This window comes from Staurois parvus, unplaced genomic scaffold, assembly GCF_062004578.1.
Source record: "Staurois parvus isolate SC_StPar_1 unplaced genomic scaffold, SC_StPar_1.0 ptg000772l, whole genome shotgun sequence".
Taxonomy (NCBI): domain Eukaryota; kingdom Metazoa; phylum Chordata; class Amphibia; order Anura; family Ranidae; genus Staurois; species Staurois parvus.
The window spans coordinates 1,729,448-1,757,109 of NW_028318568.1; the positions used below are offsets into that span (position 1 = coordinate 1,729,448).

General features: G+C 41.8%; 1 protein-coding gene across 4 annotated transcripts in view; it reads left to right on the forward strand.

Moving 5' to 3' along the window:
- The window catches only part of LOC149444794 (triple functional domain protein), a 455,657-nt gene that overhangs the window by 102,940 nt on the left and 325,055 nt on the right, over positions 1 to 27,662 (forward strand). For all 4 annotated transcript variants that reach the window (XM_089654527.1, XM_089654524.1, XM_089654525.1 and 1 more), the window contains exons 9-12: positions 4,830 to 5,060; positions 14,451 to 14,573; positions 21,197 to 21,388; positions 25,079 to 25,248. In XM_089654527.1, coding sequence (XP_089510653.1) covers positions 4,830 to 5,060; positions 14,451 to 14,573; positions 21,197 to 21,388; positions 25,079 to 25,248 — 716 coding nt within the window. The remainder of the gene's footprint in view (positions 1 to 4,829; positions 5,061 to 14,450; positions 14,574 to 21,196; positions 21,389 to 25,078; positions 25,249 to 27,662) is intronic.

Here is a 27,662-nt window from a genome sequence, read left to right on the forward strand (position 1 = left end):
AAATACACTAAAATCACATAGTATAACATTCCTGTATCAAACCATTTCACATACATTTTGTCCCGAGTGCTTTGTCCGGTGCCCTGCCTGCATTTTTACTGTTCTTATTGCCTGGAAACTGAGAAACGTCCATGGCGTCCAAAAAGCGTCCCTTTACGTCAAAAGCGGTTTTAGACCAGCTAGAGAACAGCGATAGTAAATTAGAATCACTTGCAGAATTGAGTGATAATGATTCGTGGGGGAAATTCGTCATCAGACACTGAAAACGATTTTGAGACTGTGATCAGTGATGTGCGAACTTGGCGCTATATTTCAAATTTCAGTGTTTTTGGTTTGATTTATATTATTGAATTAAATTTATTATTATATTACTTTTTATGATTATTAAATTATAATGTATGATTTCGTATTTCAAATTTTAACCTACCCGGGATGTTTACTAGACTCTTGTTCGGACAGGTTTCAGTGAGTTATTCCTAAAAATTACAGGCCTACAATAAAAAAAATACTTATTTCCATGCAAAAAAAGTACTGCTTTCAGCACAGAAATATGGACATAATCAGACCGCTAGGGAGGTTAATGACCCCACATCTTTCCATAAAGAGGACCTGTCACTAATTATTTCTGTCACAAGGGATGCATACATTTCTTGTGATAAGAATAAAAGTGATTAAATTTTTTTTTAAAGCGACAGTGCAGAAAAAAAAAAAAGTTTAAAGTGCCCCCGTCCCCCCATGCTTGCACGTAGTGGTGAATGCATACGTAGGCAATTCCCACATATGTAAATAGTGTTCAAACCACACATGTGAGGTATCGCCACGAATGTCAGAGCAAGAGCAATAATTCTCAGACTACACCTCCGCTATAACTTTACACTGCTAACCTGTAGAAATTTTAGAAACATCACCCGTGGAGATTGAGTACTGCAGTTTCACGCCATTTAACGAGCGTGCGCAGTTTTAAAGTGTGACATGTTGAGTATCTATTTACTCACCGTAACATCCTCTTTCATATTTTACAAAAAAATTGGGTATATATTGTGTTGTTTTGTGTTTTTGTTTTTTTTTAATTAAAGTGTATTTTTTCCCAAAAAATATATTCATGTTTAAAAACTGTGCGTTTCGGCTAAGTGTATTTTGAATTTTGTTTTCTTTACCAGAATTTTCATTTCGATGCACCACTGCTTTACTGCCTTGCATTAGTTTGGTAGGCTATACTGAGAGCTGCTTCATTGGCTGGCCATACATTATGCCAATTTCTTTCCATAAACCATGGATCGAAGGAAAGAAATTTGTTTGATTTGCACATTAACACGGTTAGAGTTGATGCAGGGAATTTCTCAGTGATTACTGCAGCAGGCTATAGCCTTTGGCATTGATCATACGAAAAAAAAAAAGACAGGCTGGTTCTACTCAAGTTGTTCAATAAACCGATTTTCCGTACAACCAAGCTGTCCATAGATGGATCGAAATTCATTCGGTTCCTGCTGAGATGAACAAATTTTAATCTATCTAAGACTGGTTATAGTGTGGTAGTGACTGTCACTCCTTTGAAAAGTGATCCATGCTGTGATCTATTTTCAGAGCTGTTTGAGAGATGGTTAGAAGGTGATATGTTGCCTTCTCACTACCTGACTTAATCTGGTAATTGCCATACTACCATTCTGCAGTCACATGCAGGGCAGTTGCAACGCAGCCTCACTCAACTATATTACTGCGTTCTTAGTCCTGCACTCCTGTGACTTGTATTCAGCCAACAGGGGGATAAAGGCGGGGGGGGGGGGGGGAGGGTACTGGACAACCTTGTCCCTGCACTGATCATATTCCCCCCCAGTTTCCTCTGAAGAGAAAATAGATTCAGTCCAGCTAATCTGTTCACATAGCTAAGCTTCTTCATCTCATCTTAACAGTTTGGTTGCCCTTCTATTCACTTTTTACAGTTCTCCAATATCCTTTTTGTGGGCTGGTGCCCAAAAGTGAATTGCATATTTTAGATTAGGTTTTGCTAATGGTTTGTACAGGGGCAAAATTACGTCTCTCTGTGGATGCTGTTATTAAGGCTTTGATCTACAGAACACCCAGATCCTTCTCCACCATTGACTCCCCCAGTTGTACTTCCCCTAGTATGTATGATACAAGCATGTTTTTAGCTCACAGGTTCATAACTGTAATTTATCAACATTAAACCTCATTTGCCACACAGTTTCCCAATTAAATAGTGCATTGAGGATGGTTTGTTGGAGACATCCTGTAAGGATGTAATTCCACTGCATGACTTGATGTCACTGAAATGGTACTTTTAATCTCAGACCCTATATTTGTAAATATGTTAAAGTAAGGTTCTCCACACTGAAACTTGGGGTACACAGCTAATAACCTTAGGCTATTCAGAGGATGATTTATTAGTTTCTACTCTCTGAATATGGTCTTTTAGACAGTTTGCTATCCATTTACAAACTACATTTTCTAAGCCTGTAGACTTTAATTTACACATTAGCCACGTGTGGGGATTTGTGTCAAACTCTTTCGCAGAATCCAGGTTAACTATGTCCACAGTCACTCCTTTGGCTTAGTAAGTAAGTTAGTTAGTTTTTGTTTGCTTCATTTAAAAGAAATCTGATTTTGTTTGACAACTTCAGTCTTTTGTGAATCCATGCAGACTATTGCTTAATTAGTTTTAGCTAGGAAATATTTATGTGGTCTTTATTTAAACTCTCCAGTATCATCCTGACTATAGATGTTAAACTAACAGGTCTGTTAGTTACTTGGTAAACACTTTGATCCTTTTTTAAATATAGGCACCACATTATAAAACTTAAAAACAATGGCTTAGATATAACAGCTCAGCTCTTTGGGGATGTAAGCCATCTGGTCCAGGTGCTTTATACACTTTTATTTTGTCTAAATGATTCTGGATCATATCCATTTCGATTCACTGTGGATCATTTGGGGCTGTGTCAGTGTCATTCCCATTAAGGAATTGAGTTTCCTCACCTTTTTTTGTATGCACAGAGCTGAAGAATGTATTTAATGCATTAAGGTAAAAAAAACCTTTTGCCTTTAGAACCACTTTAAGTTTCTGTCAGCTAGGAGCTGCACTGGGTGCAAGCTGCCCTATTTCAGACAACTTGGTGAGAGAGGGTGTTGATTACCTAGCCGTCAAAGACAAGGGAGGTGGATGCATCATGTGATGATATGTGGCAGAGCATTTCTAAAGGTGCTTTTTGGTCCAAATGTGGAGAAAGCAGGTAATTATATTTTAGCTAATGTTAATTTTCTTCCATGGCTGAAGTCAAGTTTTTGTGAAAAACCAGCGATGAATGGGGATATTGTGATTTCCATTATTGAAGAATTAAAGATTTTCTTGCATTTAGCAAGGGAGGTATAAATACACCCTTGTATTATTTTGTAGTCCTTGTAGTGGGGTGTGGTAGGAATGGAGCTGCTTAACAAGACAGAGAGATGTCAGTGATATCTGTAATGTAGCGATGGACCTCAGTCCTGAATGGTTGATTTTATTGGCACTGCTACCATATACAGTATGAAGGAAGGGAGCCTTTGGAGCTGTGACATCTTCAGCATGTGTCTGAGATGTCTGTAGAAATATGGTGTAAGAGATAGCTATAGAAATATGGTATCTGAGCTTATAATTGGTCTACTGAATATTAACATTAAAAAAATTAAAACTGGTTTTCTTTTAGTACTGTATTTGTTTTAAGTATTTTTCATTACTTGTTCAGTCATGTGCACCTAGTGTCGTCATGTTTTTAACCACTTCCCGACTGGCCGTTGCATATAAACGGCCGGACGGTGGCAGTGCAGGGTCGCCTGGCCGTTTATAAACGGCCTCCCCGCACCCTGCTTGTGCGCGCTCCCTGGGAGCGCGCAGCACCGCGATCCGGTGCCCGCTGTGTCCTCCGGACACAGTGAAACACCGATCATCGGACGGGACCTCTGTACGAGGTCCCTATCATGTGATCACTGATTGGCCAATCAGTGATCACATGCAAAGTAGTAAGCAAGATGTCACTTGTGACATCATTGCTTACTACGTGTGAAATCTGTGAATGATCACAGAGGTCACATGGTACAAGGCTATTCACAACAGCCTTGTACCATGTGACAAGCTGTGACCAATCACAGCTCACTCAGTACTTCTCAATGAGTGCAAGAATGCACACAGAGAGAAAGAGAAATGATTGCTTTTACATCCTATATGGGTGTAAAAGCAATCAGTGTAAAAAAAAAAAAATTTTCATCACCCCCCACAAGTAGTACAGTGTCACCATGGTGACACTGTACTGCTAGGGTAACAGTATGTAAAAAAAAAATAAGAATATAAAAAAAAATGTTTAAAAATTATAATTTTTGGTTATAAACTAATTTGGATTTTTTTTTTTTTTACTAAAAAGATAACGGAATAAATTTTGGCAAAGATTTATGATGAAATATTATTTATTTGCAAAATTTTATAAAAAAAACACTTTTTTTCAAAATTTTGGGACTTTTTCATTTACATAGTAAAAAAAATAAAAATCCCAGCGGTGAATAAATACCACCAAAATAAAGCTTTATCTGTCTCAAAAAAATTGTAAAAAATTAATTTTGGGTACAGTGTTGCATGACCGCGCAATTGTCATTCAAAGTGTGATAGCGCTGAAAGCTGAAAATTGCCCTGGTCAGGAAGGGGGTAAAAGTGTCCGGTCTGGAAGTGGTTAAGCATTTTTTCCACAGGAGATGAAAATCCCATGCTAGTTATTTTTCAAGTAATGCTTATTTTCATGCACTGGTTTATTATTTATTTTAATTGTTGCAAAATCTTTTGACAGGTTAGCCAAGATGGAAAATCATTGCTTGACAAACTTCAACGCCCTTTATCTCCTAGTAGCTCTGATTCCTTAACTGCTTCAGCTAATTACTCTAAGGCTGTTCATCACGTCTTGGATGTTATTCATGAAGTTCTACACCATCAAAGGCAGCTAGAGAACATCTGGCAACATCGGAAAGTTCGGTTACATCAAAGATTACAACTATGTGTTTTTCAGCAAGATGTTCAACAGGTGAGTTCTAGCTTTTCAGTAATAACTGCATAAAATATGTGACTGTAAATTTGAAAAGTGATTCTCTCTCGCTCTATACACTCGTGTGTTTTCTTGAAGTAAAAACTTCAGTGGCGACAATGTAATGTCTTCACAGACATGAAAAACAATAAGGGTAGATTTAGACATGCATCTTACTCTCCTCCTATGCCTCTGAAGCCACATCTTGGATTGCAATGCCTCTTCACAACCTATCTGAACCCAATTTTTGCTGGTGAACATGGCACAACCCGTTGCGGGGCATTTGTGGTGCTTACCCATTGACTTGAATGTGTTTTCCTTGGGTACAAAGCATCATGCCCGCGGCATGTAAACTCCCCTATCCGCTGCCTGTTGCAGCTTAAGGTAGGGCGGATGGCAAAAACACTGCTGAACCGCACATTTTTGCCGCAACCCCCCCACCCCAACCACAAGTCAAAATGAGGTTGGATAGCAGCACAAATGTGTAGCTGAGCAGCATTTTTATCACCTCACCCCTTCAGCTGCAATAGGCAGCGGATACAGGTGTTTACTTGACGAGGCAGTGATACTTTGCATCCGTGGCAAAGTTGACCTGAGTTGTAGCGACTGGCACGGTCAAGCTATGCTGTACCCAAACGACATTTTACGTCCTTTTTTTCACACAAACAGAGCTTTCTTTTGGTGGTATTTGATCACCTGTGCACTTTTTATTTTTGGCGCTATAAACAAAAAAGGACCACATTTTTTTTTAAAAAAACAATATTTTTTTCCTTTCGGCTATAAAAAAAAATATAGTAAACTCAATGTCGGTTATAAATTTAGGCCAAAATGTATTCTGCAGCATTTTTTTGGTAAAAAAAAAATCCCAATAAGTGTATATTGATTGCTTTGTGTGAAAGTTCTAGCGTCTGCAAACTATAGTAAAGATCAGGGGTCCTCAAACTTTTTAAACGGGGCCAGTTCACTGTCCCTCCGACCGTTGGAGGGCCGGATTATAGTTTTGAAAAAAAAAACTGTGGTCATCTCCTGTACTGTGTCCGCATTTGTTCAGAGACTGCCGACATACAACGGCGGCGGGAATACTGGGCCGGCCGCTCTATAAGACGCACAGACATTTCCCCCCAAGTGTGTCTTATGGAGCGAAATAGTATCCCATCATTGGTGTCAGTGGGAAGAATAGTGCCACATCATTGGTGTCAGTGGGAGGAATAGTGCCCCATCATTGGTATTAGTGGGAGAAATAGTGCCCCATCATTGGTGTCATTCGGAGGAATAGTGCCCCATCATTGGTGTCATTCGGAGGAATAGTGTCCCATCATTGGTGTCAGTGGGAGGAATAGTGTCCCATCATTGGTGTCAGTGGGAGGAATAGTGTCCCATCATTGGTGTCAGTGGGAGGAATAGTGTCCCATCATTGGTGTCAGTGGGAGGAATAGTGTCCCATCATTGGTGTCAGTGGGAGGAATAGTGTCCCATCATTGGTGTCAGTGGGAGGAATAGTGTCCCATCGTTGGTGTCAGTGGGAGGAATAGTGTCCCATCGTTGGTGTCAGTGGGAGGAATAGTGCCCCATCGTTGGTGTCAGTGGGGGGAGGAATAGTGCCCCATCATTATTATCAGTGACATCAATGATGGGGCACTATTCCTCCCACTGACAGCAATGACACTTAACTAGCGGACCCCTGTTCCAGCATGGTGCTGCTGCAGCCAGCATACCTGGTTGCAGCAGTACCATCTGCACGGCACACTTACCGGGCGGTCAGCTGTCCTCCTTCCTTCACTTCGGCCTCTCCCTCCCTTGATTTTCGCGGGGCTGCTCGGCTCCGCCTCCTCGCCGGTGATTGGCCGCCTGTGTGCCTTTCCTGAGCTACAGTACTGGTGCCCAATCACCGGTGAGGAGGCGGAACCGAGCAGCAGCGCGGACACGAGTGAGGGAGCGGCCAGAGTGAGAACAGCGCATCCTGGACTGGATTGTCGTGGGACTGGGACCGGAGCCAGGTAAGAGACAGCAGCCCCCTGCCCACCCCTGTACTTAGTGTCCCCTGCCGGCGGGCCGGATGAATGTGCTCGGAGGGCCGCAGTTTGAGGGCCCCTGGTATAGATACTGCAATTTTACACCATTTTTTGCGCTGCACTAGTTTAACGGACAATTGCACAGTCATACAATGATGTACATAAATTAAATTTTATGTCCTTTTTTCACACAAATAGAGCTTTCTTTCAGTGATATTTGATCACCTGTGCACCGTTTTATTTTTCGTGCTATAAACAAAACATTGAAAATGTTGAAGAAAAATTATATTTTCTCTTTTCTGTCATGAAAAATGTCCAAAAAAACTCAAATTTCGTCTTAAATTTAGGCCAAAATGTATTCTGCTACATGTTTTTGTTAAAAAAAAAAAAAAAAAAAAAAAATTCCCAATAAGTGTATATTGATTGCTTTGTGTGAAAGTTATAGCATCTACTAACTATGGTGTAGATAATGGTATTTACACAGCTTTTACTTTCTGACTGCCTATCACATTTCTTTAGGTGCTAAAATACCAGGACAGTACAAACACCCCCCAAATTACCCCTTTTTGGGCTATCTGCTGAGAGGCATATTCAGTCCATTTTTTTTTCATTCAGCTTGTGGGCTGAATGAAAAAAAGAGAGAAGAAATCTCTGCCAGAAAAAGTGTGTGGTATTCCCACCATTAGAATATACCGCCCTGTATCCACTCACTTATAATTGTGGGCACAGATGAAATGTGCCAAAAATATTATAAAATATATATGCCGACGCATAGGGGCCATCCACCCACTGTCCATCCCAGGCCCCATTCTTCGGCATATATGCTATTTTTTTTTTTTTTTTTAACCGCGGATCAAAAAATCTCATCCAACAGCACTGCACACACCTACTTATGTATATTCTGAGAGCAAGACCCTGTTGCTGTCAGAATAAAGAAGTCGGTGCTGCAGCTGAATGACATCCTCATTTCTCAAGCAGGCTTTTTCCCCCTTTCTAAGACTGTTATTTACAAGCCGTTGGGGGAAGCCCCGGTGATTAGGTCGCACAGTGCCACATGCACCAATTCCAAGATTGTACAAATGTCTAAATAGTGGCACGCTTGAATAAAAATTGTCCACGTATAAGTGGTACCCCATATGGAAAAAGGATGACACCAAGTCCCATACTATCTTGCCACTGCTCCCCATGTAGTCTGAGCATCTGGGGGGCTGCACGTGACTATCATTTCCCCCGTAAATACGAAGCTTATATGTTTAACCTGTTGCCCTCTCACAGGTCTTTATACATCTTGACCCTATATCTGGCATGCTTACTGGGCAGAAATTGTTTAAATCTAAGGCGGCCATAAAAATTGATGAGGGGCTCATCAACGCAGATGTTTTTCTGCAAATTTTTGGTTAAGGTGATTTATGAAGTGCCAGATTTTGTGGAGCTGGTCAAATTCAGGGTAACCCGAGGACAACAGAGTGTGTTGTCATTAAAATGCATAAAACACTTTAAACTCTCATATCTATGCCTGGCTATGGCAGCAGAGAACACGGGCATATGTTGAATCGGGTCTGTGGACCAATACAACTGCAATAAATTTTTTTTAGTAATGCCCATGTTGAGGGTTAGGCCCCAAAAAAAGTTAAATTCAGAAACCGTAATGGGTTTCCATGCAAACGGTCTGGCAAGGTTTGAAGTTGGGTTGGCGGCGATAAAACGTTTTGCATATAAATTGCTTTGATCCACAATCCATGCATACAGATCTTCTGTGAAGAACAGCTCAAAAAAAAATCAAGGGGAGTATTTAAATTTGCTGTTTCCACCTTAATTCCGGGTTGGGCAGTGAATGGGGGAAGTACGAGTGCTGCAGAATTTGTGGGCTACCAATTGGGATTTGCAAGCACATCTGGAATGATACTGGGAGCTCTACGGGCCTGTGTGCGAATTCTTGGTGGCTGTGGGACACTACTTTTGGTCAACACCGCACCAGCTTGTACTGCACTTATGGGACTCGCCACGTCACCAAGTAATACTGCAGGGCTGGTATGTGAAAAACCAGAATGTACTAGGTAGTTGGTGCTCGCAAGTACACCAAAAGGTAGAACGGCACTAGTACTGGCACTCTGCTGCATATGAGTCATCTTGCTATTGTAATTTCTCAGCAACCTGGGAACGGGGTCAGGTATGCCTGATCTTAGCAGGGACCTCTTCTCATCTGAGCTGATTGTGTCAGTGAGTCTTCCCCTTCGCTCTCTTCTGACATGCTCAGAATCCTGTAGGCCTCTTCACTAGAGAACCTTTCCATTGACATTTTGGCCACTAAATTTATAGGTACCTAGTGCGACTCATGGGAAAAAGAGAACTTGGCTGTCAGGAACTGCTTGAAACGCTACAAAAAAACGTACCAGCAAGTGCTAACAGAGATCAGGCCTGATTCTGCAAACACTGCGGTTTCATGTGCAATGTATCAAGTGACAGTATCGGGGGGGGGGTAAGCGTAGGGGTTAAACGCAGGTGCTGGGGTGGTTCCTGCGATCGCTGCATTTTTGGGGACACTATACTAATGGGAACGCTGGTACAGTGCTGATCTGATGAAATATATTGACCCGTTCAGACACTATACTAGCAATGGAGGTTTGTGTATGTGATCGTCTTCCTGGCAATCAAGGGGTTAAATGTAATTACTGGTGTACTGACTGGCAATCTGTGTGGGAGGGGCGTGAAAACAGTGGGAGCGTGAATTGTGTGTGTATGTATATATATATATGTGTGTGTGTGTGTGTGTGTATATATATATATATATATATATATATATATATATATATATATATATATATGTATATGTGTATGTATGTAGTGGTGTTTCTACTATAGGGCGCGATTAAAGGGTTTACTGTGTGCTGGGAGTGTTTTATTGGAGGACGGGGGTGTGTGCTTCAGTTTAAGCACACTGCTCGGGCAGCCATCCAGAGCAGTGTGCCCAAGCTGACGAGACGGAATGTTGGTAAACAAAGCAGCTCTTCTCCCCGTCGGTGATTAACGGTAATCACCGGCTGGGACACGATGATTGACAGCCGCGGCCGCGAATGGCAGCGCGGGTAGGGTGTGCACGCGGCTTGCATGCGCCCTCTACCTGGAAATGCAAAATCATATATATATATATTTTGCGCACCCGTGCTGCCCTGTAGCAGTATTTCTGCTATAGGGTGGTTGGGAAGCGGTTAATATTGTTAACATTGGCTTTCCACAGGGAAATTGAGGTTGGGGGGGGGGGGCTGAGGATGTTTCCACATATCTGAGGATATAACTTTTGGCTGCATTGAGTAAGTGCAGAATGGATATCTTATGCCTTCCTGGGGATGTTATAGTGATGTAGGAAAAATACTGTATAGTCTGGTATCAGGAGATCTGTGAATATTTGAACAGCCAGACATACCTCGCCTCAAAAGGATTGTAGGGGGAGGCACAACCAAAATGTGTGCAGAATATCTGTTGCTGGGAACAGCGAGATTGTTCACAAAACAAAGTTTTATGCATGTAGTATATTATTTTATTCCTGTTTCTAGAGTTAACTGAAAATTGTGTCCCCACTTTGTTAGGTAAAGAGGAACAGTTTTTGAGTGGTGAATTCAGCGAGTTTTATTTTAGAGAGACTGTGTGCCTGAGAGAAATCTTTTTCTCACCTTCCCTCCCAAACCATTTAGGAGGTCCCGTATATTTCTCTTCAGGAATCATGGATTGGATAGTGTGTGATAGTTTTGCTGTCCTTCAGAAGCCTAAAGAGGGCAGATGAGAATCCTTCAGCATGTTTTCTTGTGAGGGCCACTCTTGAGAGGCGGTGAAGTCCTGGTCTCCATAGACAATCACATGGATCAGATCTCTGAAGTCAGGATCATCCAAACCAGAAGGGAAGGATGGATTCCCAACTATTGGGGAGAGCGGTGGTAGGGGGATGTGGGAGAAATACTGTATCTTCCCTTGGAAAGAAATTCTTACATATGTCCCACAGTGGGATAGACTTTTACTTGAGTGAGAACCTTTTCAAAACACCAGGGCAGCAAGTATAGAGGCATGTTCTAGCATCACCCACCTTTTTAATGGGGCTGTGATGGCACCAATGGATCACTCTCTAGTAATATGACATGCAGCCTGGGAGCTGTCTGGTAATGCAACACTGCTCTGCTCTTTATTAGTCTGAAAATATCATGTTTGAGTCTCAGTGTTTTATGAGCTCATAGAAATCAAAGGAATGTGATGTCTTTTGAAAATGACCAAGAAATTTAAAGTAGAAGGACCTGCAAGAGGTACAGTATGTGTGAATATCCATCTTTAAAATGCTGCAACTTTCAAACCATTAGCACTCGCTGTAAAATTATAATATGCTTTAGATTTAGAAAGCAGTTGTAATGTTTAAAACCGCATTCTAAGATTACTCTGGTGGCTTGGTTCCCTAAAGATTATGAATCCACTCATATTTTGTTGTCCCATAAGAAAGTATTTTTAATGACATGTTCTCTATCATAATGCTGTCCTGTCTCTGTAATAGAATAGGAAGCTGTGTTTTTTTTTTTTGTTTGTTTTTTTTTTAGCACCTACAGAAAAAAAAAATCAATATTTGAAATATAATGGTGGAATAAGCTGAAAATAAATGTGCATTTGAATCATTAGGATAGGATAACAGCAAAATTTGCACCAATTATTTATAGCACATCTCCCCTTTGCCTTCTGTAGGGGGGGGGGGGGATACCTGTAGAACTAAATCTAGAACAGGGTATAATGACAAAACACAGGCACTGTCGAATCAGAAATTTTGTAATCCGATGGGGTCACCATTGATTTAAAAATTCTACCAACCAAGCATTCAATTTCACCTCGTGTTGCTACAGAAAAGAGTTTTTGTGGCTGTAAATCTTCTTTTCTTTCCAGATCACAGCTCGTGTTCGTTTCTTTTTCGATTATATTTCTCATATGATTCTTCCATCATTGATTAGAAATTAGTTCGTTTTTCAAAAAATTTCCAACATGCCAAATCACTGAAATTCAATGGCCGCATGAAAATTGGCCAATGCTGCGGCCCACTAATGGTGCGAAATTGAAAAGAAATTTTTCAGTTACAATTTTTTTAAGAAAATTTGTTCGGAATTCGACCCATTTATGTCCTGCATTACATACAGGTGAAACTTGAAAAATTTGAATATCGTGCAAAAGTTTATTTCAGAAATGCAACCTAAAAGGTGAAACTCATATAGGAGATAGACTTATTACATGAAAAGTAAGATAGTTCAAGCCATGATTTGTCATAATTGTGATGATTATGGCTTACAGCTCATGAAAACCCCAAATCCACAATCTCAGAAAATGAGAATATTACATGCAATCAATAAAACCAGGATTGTACATAGAACAATATCGGACCTCTGAAAAGTATAGGCAAGAATATGTACTCTGTACTTGGTTTGGGTCCCTTTTGCAGCAATTACTGCCTCAATGAGGCGTGGCATGGAAGCTGTGGCACTGCTGAGGTGTTATGGAAGACCAGGATGCTTCAATAGCGGCCTTCAGCTTTTCTGCACTGTTCGGTCTCATGTCTCTCATCTTTCTCCTGGCAATGCCCCATAGATTCTCTATGGGGTTCAGGTCAGGCGAGTTTGCTGGCCAATCAAGCACAGTAATCCCACGATCATTGAACTAGGTTTTGGCAGTGTGGGCAGGTGCCACGTCCTGCTGGAAAATGAAGCCAGCATCCCCATAAAGCTCATCTGCGGAAGGAAGCATGAAGTGCTCCAAAATCTCCTGGTAGACGGTTGCTTTGACCCTGGACTTAATGAATCACAGTGGACCAACACCAGCAGTTGCCATGGCTCCCCAAATCAACACAGACTGTGGAAACTTCACACTGGACTTCAAGCATCTTGTAGTGTGTGCCTCTCCATTCTTCCTCCATACTCTGGGTCCTTGGTTTCCAAATGAGATGCAAAAGTTACTCTCATCAGAAAAGAGGACTTTGGACCACTGAGCAACAGACAAGGTCTGTTTTTCTTTAGCCCAGGTAAGACGCTTCTGACGTTGTTTGTTGTTCAGGAGCGGCTTGACAAGAGGAATACGACATTTGAAGCCCATGTCCAGGATCCGTCTGTGTGTGGTGGCTCTTGCTGCACTGACTCCAGCCGCAGTCCACTCCTTGTGAAAGTCCCCAACACTTTTGAATGGCCTTTTCCTGACAATCCTCTCCAGGCTGCGGTCATCCCTGCTGCTTGTGCTCCTTTTTCTTCCACACTTTTCCCTTCCACATAACTTTCTATTAATGTGCTTTGATACAGCACTTTGGGAACATCCAACTTCTTTTGCAATTCCATTTTGAGGCTTTCCCTCCTTATGGAGGGTGTCAATGATGGTTTTCTGCACAACTGTCAAGTCAGCAGTCTTTCCCATGATTGTGATTCCTACTGAACCATTTAAAGGCTCAGGAACCCTTTGTAGGTGTTATGGCTTAATTAGCTGATTAGAGTAGGACACTTTGAGACGAGAATATTGCACCTTTTCACAATATTCAAATTTTCTGAGATTGTGGATTTGGGGTTTTCATGAGCTGTAAGCCATAATCATCACAATTATGACAAATCACGGCTTGAACTATCTTGCTTTGCATGTAATGAGTCTATCTCATATATTAGTTTCACCTTTTAAGTTGCATTACTGAAATAAATTAACTTTTGCACGATATTCTAATTTTTTGAGTTTCACCTGTATATCACAAGACATAAGACTTGTTGGGTAATGCGTCACCTGCAGGTAATTATACCCTCGTAAAGCTTGACACCGCCTAGCATTTCCTTTCCCATTCTCAGCATTATTGCCTCAGTATTTTTATAGTCCCCTTCTTCTCAATGACGGGGAGCCGCCACTTCTAAAGCGTTAATTACTTTGTAGTGAGGTTTTGTGAATTCTGGTACCTTTTTAAATTCCCAAAACCTTTTTTTTTTTTTTTTGATAGTGTATTGATGGGTTGGAATCTCTTCTGGGTTTAAATTATCTCTGTCCCCGCTGGGTAGATTCACCCTCTGTTATAGTGACAATGTAACTGAGACTGAAAGTAAGCGGATACGAAAACTTTTAAGTTGCCACTGAAACAGTTGCTAATTGGAAACTAACAGGGACACCCGTTCTGGTGAAAACAGTCTTAAGAATGAATGTATCTCAATTTTAATGAGATTTTTATTGTGTCTGCAGGACAGAAGTTAGGGAAAATCTCCCCATGGGATAAATGCCAAAAACGTTTTAGGGTACCTTGATAATGGCCAGAAAGTGTATATCTTAGGCATATTATAAGTATAATCTTGTTAGAAATCTGTTTACGCATTTTTTTTTTTTTTTTTTTTTAATATTATAGGTGTTGGATTGGATTGAAAATCATGGTGAAGCATTTCTGAGTAAGCACACTGGTGTAGGAAAATCTCTTCACCGAGCAAGAGCTTTGCAGAAACGTCATGAAGACTTTGAAGAAGTTGCTCAGGTCAGAACAATTTACATTTGATATACTGATATATTGTAGCAATGCTATGACTAGAGTGGGGCACATATTTTGCTAACAAAAAAAATAACACATAATAATCAATCTATATACACTCTATTGCCCAATGTATTGGGACGCCTGCCTTTGCATGCACATTAACTTTAATGGCATCCCAGTCTTAGTCTGTAGGGTTCAATATTGAGTTAGTCCACCCTTTGCAGCTAAAACTGCTTCAACTGTTCTGGGAAGGCTGTCCACAATGTTTAGGAGGGTGTCTATGGGAATATTTGACCATTCTTCCAGAAGCGCATTTGTGAGGTCAGGCATTGATGTCAAATGAGAAGGCCTGGCTCGCAGTCTCCACTCTAATTTATCCCAAAGGATAAGGTCAGGACTCTTTGCAGGCCAGTTAAGTTCCTCCATCCCAAATTTGCTCGTCCATGTCTTTATGGACCTTGCTTTGTGACTGGTGCGCAGTCATGTTGGAAAAGGAAGATGCCATCCCCAAACTGTTCCCACAAAGTTGAGAGCATAAAATTGTCCAAAATGTCATGTGCTGATGCCTTAAGAGTTCCCTTCACTGGAACGAAGGGGCCAAGCCCAACCCCTGACAAACAACCCCACACCAGAATCCCCCCTCCAACAAACATTACACTTGGCACAATGCAGACAGGCCAGTACCATTATCCTGGCAACTGCAAACCCAGATAGATGCATCGAATTGCCACACAGAGAAGCGTGATTCATCACTCCAGAGAAAATGTCTCCACTGCTCTAGAGTTCCGTGGCGGTGTGCTTTACACCACTGCATCTGACGCTTTGCAATTGCACTTGGTGATGTAAGGCTTGGATGCAGCTGCTCAGCTGTGGAAACCCATTCCATGAAGCTCTCTATGCACTGTTCTGCTAATCTGAATGCCAAACAAAGTTTGGAGGTCTTTAACTATCACTCTGCAGACAGTTGGCGACTTCTGCACACTGTGCGCTTCAGCATGTGCTGATCCCGCCCAATCATTTTATGCTGCCTACCACTTCATGGCTGAGTTGCTGTTGGTCCCAGTTGCTTCCACTTTGTTATAATATCACTAACAGTTGACCGTGGAATATTTAGTAGCAAGGAAATTTCATGGATGGACTTATTGCACAGGTGGCAACCTGTTATGGTACCTCGCTTGAATTCACGGAGCTCCTGAGAGAGACCCATTCTTTCACAAATGTTTATAGAAGCACTCTGCATGCCTAGGTGCTTTATTTTATACCCATGTGGCCATGGAGGTGATAGGAACACCTGAATCCAATGTGTCCCAAAACTTTTGGCAAATATATATATATATATATATATATATATATATATATATATATATATATATATATATATATATATATATATTTAGCATAAATGCGTACTTCCCCTTTTTAAAAGTAAGACTTTAATCAATATCTCAATGAACACAAGGACAATTTCCAAAATGTTGACATTAAAGAAAGAAAGATTAATAATATAACTTAGATTACAAAATCTTCAGTTTTACTCAAATTAGTTGATGCAAAAATGATTACACCCGGTAACAAAAACCACTATATCTAGTATTTTGTATGGCCTCCATGATTTGTAAGGCCAGTACCAAGTCTTCTGGGCATGGAATGAACAAGTTTGTGACATTGCCACATCTATCTTTTTCCATTCTTCAAGAACGACCACTTTTAGAGCCGGGATGCTGGATGGAGAGTGATGCTCAACTTGCCTCTTCCGAATTCCCCATAGGTGTTTGATTGGGTTCACATCAGAAGACATACTTGGCCACTGAATCACTTTCACCCTGTTCTTCTACAGAAATAAAAAAAATGTGGCCTTAGATGTGTGTTTTGGAACATTGTCATGTTGGAAAAGTGCACAATGACCAAGCACATGGAGTGATGGTAGCATCTTCTCTTTCAATTTAGAGCAGTACATTTGTGAATTCATGATACTATCAATGAAATAGCTCCCCAACACCAGCAGCACTCATGCAACCCCACAGAGGGACACTGCCACCACCATGTTTCACTGTAGGCACCATGCATTTTTCTTTGCACTCCTCACCTTTGCGACGCCATACAGTTTTGAAGCCATCAGTTCCAAAATCATTTATCTTGGTCTCATCACTCTAGAGTACAGAGTCCCAGTAGTCTTCTTTTTCAGCATGGGCCCTGGCAAATTCTAGGTGCGCTTTTTTTATGCATGGGCTTTAGGAGAGGCTTCCTTCATGGACGACACCCATGCATGCCATTCCTCTGCAGTGTGCACCATATTGTGTCACGGGAAACAATCACCCCAGTTTGTCTTTCTACTGCTTTCGCTAACTGCAGTGAACTTGCATGGCGTTTTTTTTTTCCCCTCAACCTTTTTAATCAGAAGACACTCCTGTCGAGGTGTTAACCGTGGACAGCCTGGATGTCTCTGCGGGATGGTTGCAGTTCCATCTTTATTAAATATTTGTATCACTTTTGCTACAGTATTCTGACTGATAAGTAAAGCTTTGCTGATCTTCTCGTAGCCTTCACCTTTCTTATGTAAAGAAATTATTTTCTTTCTCAGGCCTTGTGACATTTCTTTTCCATGTGGTGCCATTGCTGACAGCATGAAATGGGAAGGGTGTTTCTTTAAGTAATGCCCTTTTATGATCAACTGTCTGCTGCACACCTGTTTGTTACTTAGCATTTTGTCTACAATTTAGCTTTGCTCTGATGACTTTCATTGTGGTGTATTCATTTTTGCAACATGGTCTTAAATAAATTTGTTAGGAAAAATACTTTTTTGTGTGTGCAAATGAACAAATCTTGCTTGTAATCAATGGGGCCTGCATTTGTGGGAGTATTTTGTAGTATAGTGTCCCATAGAAAATGTTGATTCTGAAAGGAAAGTAAAGTTTTTCTGACAAATCTTTTGGGGTGTACTCATTTATGCTGAGCACTGTATATATTTTTATTTCTACTAGTGTGTTTTATAGTACAACAAACTAACGCTATAAGCAAATCTAAACTTTCTTCTGTAGCTAGCCTATATTTTACCTCACTGTCCTCTGAACTGAAGCAATAAGAAAAAATATGTAATACATATTAAGAGCGCCAAGCTCCTTCAGCTGCTGGCAACCTGATTGCAGCTGCTGTGCAGGGACATTTGCTCTCAGAATGGCTGGGTTTGTGAATAGGCAGGATGGCTCTGTTTGAAAATAACACATTAGCACATAACCTACAGCAATTAATAAATCTAGCTCATATCAGCATAGGTTATACTTAGTGGTGAGATGTAAAATTGTTTTTGTGGTACCATCTTTTTAAGCAATATCTAAATCCAAAAGAAAAAAAATTAATATATTGCAGCCTCATACAGTACAGGCATACCTCGGTTTACGAATTGAATTTGTTCTGCGCGACTTTTCTTATAGCGAAAAATTTGTAAACCGAAACGCCGTTTCTCATAGGAATGCATTGAAAACCAATGCATCCATTCTGGAGGTCAGAAAAAAGTAAACGGTACTAAAATACCGCATGAGTTATTTTATCAAGTCATGTGGTATTTTAGTAGTGTCAACCATGTGTTAATGTTTCAGCTGTCAGCGGGGTTGCCCACTGACAGCTGAATGTAAAAGAATTTCCGGCAATTTGAAGAAATAAACGGCGTGGGGTCCCCCCTTCCCATCCATACCAAGCCCTTCGGGTCTGGTATTGATTTTGAGGGGAACTCCCATGCCAAAATTTAAAAAAGAAAAGGGCGCGGGGGTCCCCCTCAAAAATCCATACCAGATCCTTATTCGAGCATGCAGCCCGGCAGGTCAAGGAAGTGTGGGGGACGAGCGAGCACCACCAGCCAGTATAGTGGGGAAGAGGCCCTTGTCAACATGGGGACAAGTGATTTGGGGGCCCTGCCCCAAAGCACCCCCCCCCCCCCCCCCCCCATGTTGAGGGCATGTGGACGTTTGATATTCATCTGGACGATTTCATTCATTCATTCATTTATTTATTTTATATAGGACTGTTCACTATTGTCACTTTATATTAACTCTTTGATATCACTTCCTCGCTGTCATTTAGCGTGACACATATGCATCATTATTCACTTTGGCGCTAATCCCAGAATGCCTCACATTCAGTTTGTCATTATTGTCACTTTATTTACTAGCACTTTGGTTATTTAATACTTTATAGCGCTGCATTTTAGGTTTTTATATGTAAATATGATACTGAAATAATGCACACTGGCTCATTGTTTAGCACAGTGGTTTGGCAATTTTGCGGTTGTGAGTAAAATTCCCACCAGGGCTTTAGCTTTTTTGTAAAATATTTTGCTATTGATACTTTTTTGTCTTTGTTTTTTTTTTTTCTTGATTTTCTTACAGGGGGCCTGCTTCTGGTAAAAATCCTCCCTTCAGTGCTTTGTTCATACCTTCTGAATATTCCCCTAAGCGGCTGTCTTCCAGCACTGTGAGTCTGAAAAGTTGCATCGCCTACCCGCCCCCTCCTGCCCTCTCCACCATTCACAAACGTTGGAATATACTCCTATCATGCAGCACATTTTGTGAACAGGTAGTGAAAAGCCTGTCATTCCACTGCTTCCCCTCCATTCACAGAATGCAATGTATTGTGGGAAAATAGTAATGTGTACAGTGGAAAAGGCAGAAGGGGGCAGGCGAGTGGTGCAACCTTTCAAACTAGCAGCGATGATTCAAACTAGCTGATGCCCAAAGTGTAGGAAGATAGCCACTCAGGGAAGGAATCCCTGAATGAAAGTGAGTTAAAGAAGCAGCAGCCTTCAAGTAATAGTGTATCCACCTCTACATATAATGAATGTGTTTGGTGTTGTATCTTCCTCCCCGTCCCTCAGAAACAAAACAAAACAAAACAAAAAAAAAACCCAAAAGATTTATTTTAGCAATTCTGTTACTTTTCACTTTTCAACTTCCTCAAACTGTCCAGCAAAAGTGGCAGTTAGAGGGTTGAGACAAACCATTAAAGTGTTACTAAACCCATGATCCTGTATTCACTATATCCCGTCTTCCACATTACACACAGAGCATGGAACTGCAATTAGTTTTGTAAATATAAACTGCTAAATACCTTTCCTCATCAGCAGTATATAGCAGACTTGTGATTTCTGTCAGTGCCTGGCTGAGCACTGGCTAATCTTGGAGGAGTTTTCATTCTCCTATGACTGTCCTATGAGGTTGCATAACCCCTGACCCTCTGTCGGACAGCGCTGATTGGCCCTGTGCCAATCACATCAGATGGATTGGGGACAGTGAGTATAACCAGCATGGTTCACTGCCTATACAGACTGATTTTATTGTTGTGGGTTTAGTAACACTTTAACACCGAAAGGGTGCTTACCATGGCCATCTTGAGTTATGTAAATCCTCTACCTCAAAAGGAAAACAAAAAACTTGTAACTGCTTTTAAAAGTCTTAGATGGGCGTTCCAGTTTAAAATGTTAGTCAAATCCAGCTAAATCTGCCAGTTTATCTAACACTACCCTCTACCCAGATTGACATTGCTGATGGCCGAAGGTGCTTGCTTTGCTCCTCCATCCACAAGACCCTAAAATAGAAAGTGTATTACTGGCTGGATCACCAGGTGAAAATAAAAGTTAATAACTTTAAAAGGAAAACTAATTTGACTAATTTGGATTGATAAGCTGCAATATGTTACATTTTCACTTTGGGTTATGGTAGGAAATAAAACCAGACTGGTTATGGTAAAGGAGTACCACTAAATCATTGTAAAGCAGAGTAGAATCTTTTTAAAAATGGAGGCATCTCCAAGTCTCACTTTATCACAAATCTGAAATAAATAAGGATTTTTTTTCTTCCATTGGGATAGAGAGACATAGTCATCGGTTATTGCTTATTAATTACATATTTGCATTTATTCTAGACTGCATACAGTTGTTTCAGACTTGTTGGTGATCATTACAGTGTGTGTCTTTCATGGAGTCAAGCATAGGAATTATAGGAAGAAACCAAAGGAAACCAACCAGAGGAAACCCATATAGAATGGCACGTTTCATTCAGATAATTTAATTGGTGTTGTATGGAGGCAGGCCCAAGAGCTGCCATGGTAATTTAAGTTATGCACCCCTAGGATAACTTTAGATGCTTTCACTTTTTGCTCACATGTGCAGCAGATATGTGCATGTGTCTTTTGTGTAGGTCAGTGTGTTTAAATTAAAGCAGAACTCCAGTTATTTTTATTTATTTATTTTTTATCATGCATTGGGGCTGTGCCCTCACTGCATGAATCGGCTGCTCGTTTTTTCTAGGGGTAAGAACTAAGCTCATACTCGCATGACCTGATGGTCCTACAGAAAACCATGCTCCCCTACGGTCCAGCGGTGGACTGTTCCTGTCTGTGGAGCATGCACTGAGCACCCTGACATCAGTAAACAGCCAATTTACAAGACCGCTGAACCCTGGGGGGATGGTCGGGAGCCAAAAGGACCAGTCTTGTGTGTGGGGGGGGGGGGATTGGTGGGTCAGGTGTGTATATCGTCAGTGTCCTCTCCCCACTGCACGGGCCAAACCATTTTTTTCCCCGGATTTCTTCTCTATGGGAAATAGTAGCTAAATGCTTATTTATTTTCCATTCAGAATACATATACCAATGCAGACAAGTTGCTGGAAGCCGCTGAGCAATTGGCACAGACCGGAGAATGTGATCCAGAAGAAATTTATCAAGCAGCCCATCAGTTAGAAGATCGTATTCAAGATTTTGTAAGACGGGTGGAACATCGAAAGATTTTATTAGATATGTCTGTGTCTCTTCACTCTCATGTTAAAGAGGTAACTTTTTAAATCTGTTTAGAAAAAAAAATGTCTGTTTCAGTTAATGTTCTAGAAGGATGGATGTCTTTTATTCAGCTGTGCCAAGAAAAGCATAACCAGTCTTTTGCTAGCCTTTTTACTTTATTTTTTCCTTTTGGAGTCTTATACATTATCTTCAGTTAAGATTCTACTCTACATTTCTGCTTGAGCCTTTTCTGGATAATAATTGTTCGGATCAGCATTTCCTAAGCTTGACTTTTAAGTGCAGTACTTGGACCCTGCTACACTGGACATGCGGGGACTCTCCTGAAATACGTTTGTGTGTTGTACATTTTCACCACAGACTGCTTTCAGGGTCCAGAGTTGTGGCTGTGTCTCAGAGCTTGACCCTGTATCTGAAGAATAAGGCAGTTTGGGCTGGATTCTGGTGCTGGGATGTTTTTTATCTTCAGTTTGCTGCAATAAAGATTTTTTAGAAGTGTCCTACTTAAGTGTGCAGCCATCCTTACTTCTAATTAAGTGTCTAGCCATCCTTACTTCTAATTAAGTGTCTTTGGATTGCTTCGATGCTGGCTAAATGAGCGACAGCAGTCTGTTTGATTTGTTTTGGATGTCTTGAAGGATTCTGTTCAGCAGATTTTGTGTTTGGAACTTTTGTCTGTATGCATGCACAGGATTCTTTGACTGAAGTGCTGGTCTGCAGAATTGCCCTGTCAAAGCTGCTGGCAAGTTTTTTCGCTTTATGGAGAATATTTTTTTGGGCTTCTATACGTTTTTATCCAGAAGATTTTGGGTGGTAAGAGCTCTCATTTACCAATTGGAAGAAGGAGAGACACAAGACTCAAAAGTCTACTTTTCCATTTACTACTACTCCTTTTTCCACGAGGCATTGCTTTTGCTGGTCTCAAAACCTCAAATTCCAATTTTGCTGGCTTGGAGGCCAAGGAAGACTTATGGAACTGGGACCAAGACTCCTTCTCAATGAAGAGGTGCTTCCACTTGTGCAGGTGGGGTAGCGTTTGTAGGCCTTTGCAGAGAGGTGGTAGGAGGAAATAGTGGATCTGTGGGTTTATGGTACACTTGCTGTATTCAAGTTGGAAAGTCTAAAGCTTTCTTCCTCTGCACTCTATGCTTTCAAATGTTTCTATTAGCAGAAAAGATTGGTTCTTTTGCAAGTTCTCGATCATCTTTTTTTCAGGGAGTGATCAGTCCAGAGGATGAAAAAGTCTGCGGTTTCTATTCAGACCGTTTTTACTGTTCTGACACTAAATGGGATGTCCTATATCGGATCTCCGATATCTCAACATGTGTCTTCAGTTATGAACAATTCATCAATCTGTAGGTTGACGGCCTCTCTCCATCCAGGGTACTTCCTGGCATCAGTGGACATAAAGAATGCTTATCTACATGTCCTGATTTTTCTTTCTCACCAGAAATCCTGCGGTTTGCTCTGGAGGACTGTCATGGTCAATTTGTGGCCCTGCCATTCCAGCATGTCCACAGCACCTGAACATTCACAAAAGTCCTGGCTCCATTTCTGACTTTTCTAAGGACCCTTGTGGTGCTTATTCTTTCCACCCAAAAGTAATCGGGGATCTCTGTTGGCTGTGAGGCATGCCGAATGTAGATCCTCTGGTATCCAGGTTCTTTGCAAAACTAGACAGGTTCATTTTCAGGACCAGAGATCCTTGGAGAGTTGCTGTGGGATGTGATGAAGGTGCCATAGGACAAGTTCTCTCCGATTTATGCTTTCTCTCCAGTACAGCTTCTGCGTTTACTCTGCAGGATTCGGTTATAGTTAAGCCAGTGATTCTCATAGCCCCGCTGGCTTAAGAGTATGCGGTATGGTGACATGGACATGTTGGTGGGCGGTCCTCGTATTGTCCTGACCTCCTCTCGCAAGGTTCAATCTTCCAACCTTCTTTACAGTCCCTGGCTTTAATGGCATGGCTGTTAAAGCCAGTGTCCTGAAGGACGGAGGGGGTATCTGACTCAGTATAACCCCTCTTTTGAGAATTGGGAAGCCCACTTCATGGAAAATTTACCACAGTAAATTACCTCAGTGTTTTGGGACATCTCTATGAGTAAGTATTAATATACCTGCTCTGTGTCCCATGAACTACAGTGAAGAAAACTAGATTGTTCTGTCACCTGTAAAATCTATTTCTTGGAGTACATCACAGGACATAAAGATCCCTCCCCTCTGTACTGTGGTGTATGCTAAAAAAGACTTCCTGAATGGGAGGGGTTATATTCAGCAGGGGACTTCCTGTCTCTTGCCAGTGTCTAAACCCCCCCCCACACATCCTCCAGCTACTCTACCCTGGTACTTCTGAACCCCCCCTCATCCTCCAGATACTCCACTGTTGTATTGATGTAACCCCCCCCCCCCCATCCTCCAGCTACCCCACACTGGTACTGCTAGCTCACCACCTTTCCAGCCCCCCCACACTACTAAACCACCCTCCTATCCCTCTCCCCAATCCATGGCAGCCCACACTGGTGCTCCAACTGAGGTTTTGGATTTTTACTGCCCTCACCCCTATCCTGGCACCGTAGGGTGACTGGTGCCAGCTGTACCAGCCAGCTTAGTCTGGAGATGAGGTCCCTGTTCTCAGGAAAGATGGGTGGTGTATAGCAAAGATGCGACTGTTTCACTCACCGAGGTGCAGAATGAGGTTGATGAAGTACAGATGCTCCTTTGCCACCAGCATGGTTTGGCTGTGCCACCTTGTCCTGAGCACCTGGCTGTCAGGAAGTTGGCACTGTACTGGAGATGGGGCTGTCTGCTGTCAAAGGTGGCAGGACTTGACGACCCTGGCTTCCCTCGGAGCACTCATATCTGGCCACCTGCTTTCATGCTGACAGTGCTGATGGCTTCGGAGGCCGCATCCTCCGCTCCATGGGCTCTTTGTACTGAGGTAGATCTCTGTGTGACAGGAAGGGTGGGAGACAAGCCTGCGTTGTCCTCTGGAGAGCTGTCTCTTAGGGCTGCACCAGTGTATGGGAAGTTCGTTGTGTGCACCCGAAAGCTCTGCACACTGAGAGGCATGGAGGTGACTCCTGGGTTCTCTGGGCAGAGCTCTGCTGCATGGGAGAGGAGAAAGGGGCTAGGATACGGGAATGAGACCGCAAAGCAGGTTGGGAGAACAGGGAGCTCTGCATGGCTGGGTTTCCTCAATCAGCTTCCTGTATGCTGGCACCAGCCCTGTTGGTTAGCAGGTCCGTGTGGGAAGGGAGCACAGGCCCCATTCAGGAATCCTCCGCCAGACCTTGTAGCGGACACAGCCAGCCCGGGGAAAGTGAAGCTGAGTGGCCCTAGCTGCAAGAAGAGTTCAGATGACAACCACTAGTTCGGGGAGCGTGTAGACCTGTCAGTAAATGGACTGACAAATACCCAGGTGCCAGGACGCAATTTCTGATCGTCCTGGTGACCTGGCGCCTGGGATTTGTCGAGCCCTGCTTTAGAATCTGGCACTGAGTGTTGTCTGGAATTGGTGAATATATGTATCTATTGAATGCATTTCTTTGAATGCTAATAAACTGAACTGTTCACTTTTTGCCATGTTTGTGTTGTTTTAGACTGAAAACGTTTGGGGGCATACAGTTTATTAAAATACACAAGGTTTTGCAGGATTTCCCTTCATGCACACAACTTATGTTTTTTTTTTTATGTGGAACTACTACAGTTATGCTTTCCCTCTTTAGCTGTGGGCTTGGTTGGAGGACCTCCAGAAGGAACTGCTAGATGACGTGTACGCAGAGTCGGTGGAAGCTGTTCAGGATTTAATTAAGCGCTTTGGACAGCAGCAGCAGACAACACTTCAATTTACTGTCAATATTATAAAAGAAGGGGAAGACCTAATTCAACAACTACGGTAAATATTATATTTGACTGAAATATCTGAGCAGAGTATGGTTTGCGCAAAGTACAATTTTGTGAGTATAGCAACTTCTTTATATTCCAGGTAAACATGAACTGTAAATTATTGTGTAAAATGGCCAGGATTTTAACACCAAACACCCTGTCCACCATATTTACCTCAGCAAATGCTGATCTGTCAGCGTTTCTGCAGCTGGTCCAGGAATTTGAAACCCCCCACTCTTATCCATGCAGTGGCTACTGGGACAGGCCAGATCAATTCTGATTGGTCAGTGCGTCACAATGAATCACTCTGGTCAGTACCAGAAACTGCAGCATGGAGAAGAATGGGGCATTTCAAATCCCTAGACCGTTGGATCAGCTGCAAAAAGGTTGACGGCTTCAGCAGCCCTGGAGGTAAGTACAGCAGGGAGTAAGGGGGGGAGGGGGAGGGTGTCCGGTGTTTACCTATTACAGTTGTTGGAAAAGGACCCCCAATTTAATAGATTGCAGTATGCATTTCCCATTTTTGATCTATCGTATCAATCATAGACCATTTTATATACAACCCCTATTCTAAAAAAGTTGGGACGCTTTGTAAAATCTACATAAAAACAGAATGCAATGATGTGCAAATGTCATCATGATATTTTATTCACATTACAAAAAAGAAAACATATGAAATGTTTAAACTAAGTAAATGTAGCATTTTAGGATCAAATTAGGTAATTTGGAAATTAATGGCAGCAACATGTCTCAAAAAATATGTGAAGGTGCAACAAAAAGCTGGCAAACTAAGCGGTACTAATTAGTATAATTGGCAGATACCCCACTCTGTGAGCCCTCAGTTTTTTGCTATTGTCCTAAGGTGATGGACTTCTCCTCATTCATGGAAAAATCACTCTTACCTTAGCCACTATATTTTCTTTATTATTTTATGTTTGAACACCTTTTTTAATCCGTTCATCTGCCTTCTAATGTGGGATCAGTACAACCTTGGTAAATCTGGTAGCCATACCCAGACCCAACGCTTTGGGGGCGGCTTGTAATGTTGCTTCGGGCATTCACCTTGCCAATGCAAGTATTCAGCCACAAAGTTCTATATAGGTCCAGGGCTGTGGTCTATCCCTTTGGAATCCAGACCCTGATGACTCCTTGGGTATGTCCAATGTGAAGTCAAAGCCTGAATATACAGTCCAGTGTCATAGGCAGGTAAGACAGGGTCACCCTCTTTCTCACTGTAACTGTTCAAGATTGGGGTGATATTTGACTTGTACTCACTGCTGTGTACACTTTATAATAAAAACATAACCACTCAGAGCCAAGTCTCAGGTGGATAGCCAGGTCTGATAGCACACCATAGGTCCCGCAGTTTACTTACACTTCTGTCTAGAGTCCTTATAGGATACTCAGACACTTTTGTCTTTGTCTGCCATGCAAGTTCGTTACAGAATCTAAACCTAGCTCTCACACATAGCCATGGAAGAGTCCAGGTTGAAAGGGAGCTATTGCAAAACCGCAGGCAAACATTCCCTCTGTTGAAGGCCAACACAACACTCAGTTTCAGGGTGACGATGCATCCCTTTTATCTGAGCAGGAGCTGACTCTAATACTGATCTCTGCATCCAGTCCTGGCTCTATTTCAGACACACAAGTGGCCTATTTGACACACAAACCTCAATTAATGGTCGTTTTAAACAGGGGGCTGGGATCTGACATTAAATCTCACAGCACCCAGGAAACAAACAGCTGTGGCTATAAATCAGAGTGTGTGCTGGAGCTCTTCTACCCTATTTTGCTCTCTTTCTTGGAGTTTGGAAAACCTTTCAGCACTAACGCATATAGATAGATAGCAAAGAAACTAGACCACAGACAGAAATCACACTCAGTGCTTTGGATTGAGGCAAGTAAACTTTCTAGATGGATGTGCTTTGTTCACTTTTCATGTCAGAGGTTTAAGCTGGATTTACACGGGATGGTCAGTTCGGCAGAAACCAGTCAACTTTGGGCCAGTGTGTACAGCTCCCAGTCTGACAGAAGCCAGTCTCACGACCGTCAAATGGACATGCTGGAAAACTAGCATTCAATCAGTGCTCGCAGCCATGGCTGTGGTTTATTTTAAACCGAAAAGCTTTACTATAACTTTAAAGTGGTAGTAAACTCTCTAATTTTATTTTTTCCTGCAGGTAAGCTTTTAATAAAGTGTACCTGTAGTGTAAATGAATATCTCCTAAAAATGCACAGTTCTAGATCCAGAATACTGGTGATCAGAATTTGAAAGTTACTTATACAATAGATTCTAAGAAGGTAGGACTCTTGGATTTGGAAATTGTAATTAAAGTGGTAGTAAAGCCTAACTTTAGCTATTCGTAAAAATGTTCCCTCCCGCTTCTCCTACCTATCCAATATACCCTGTTTTAAATAGATCTC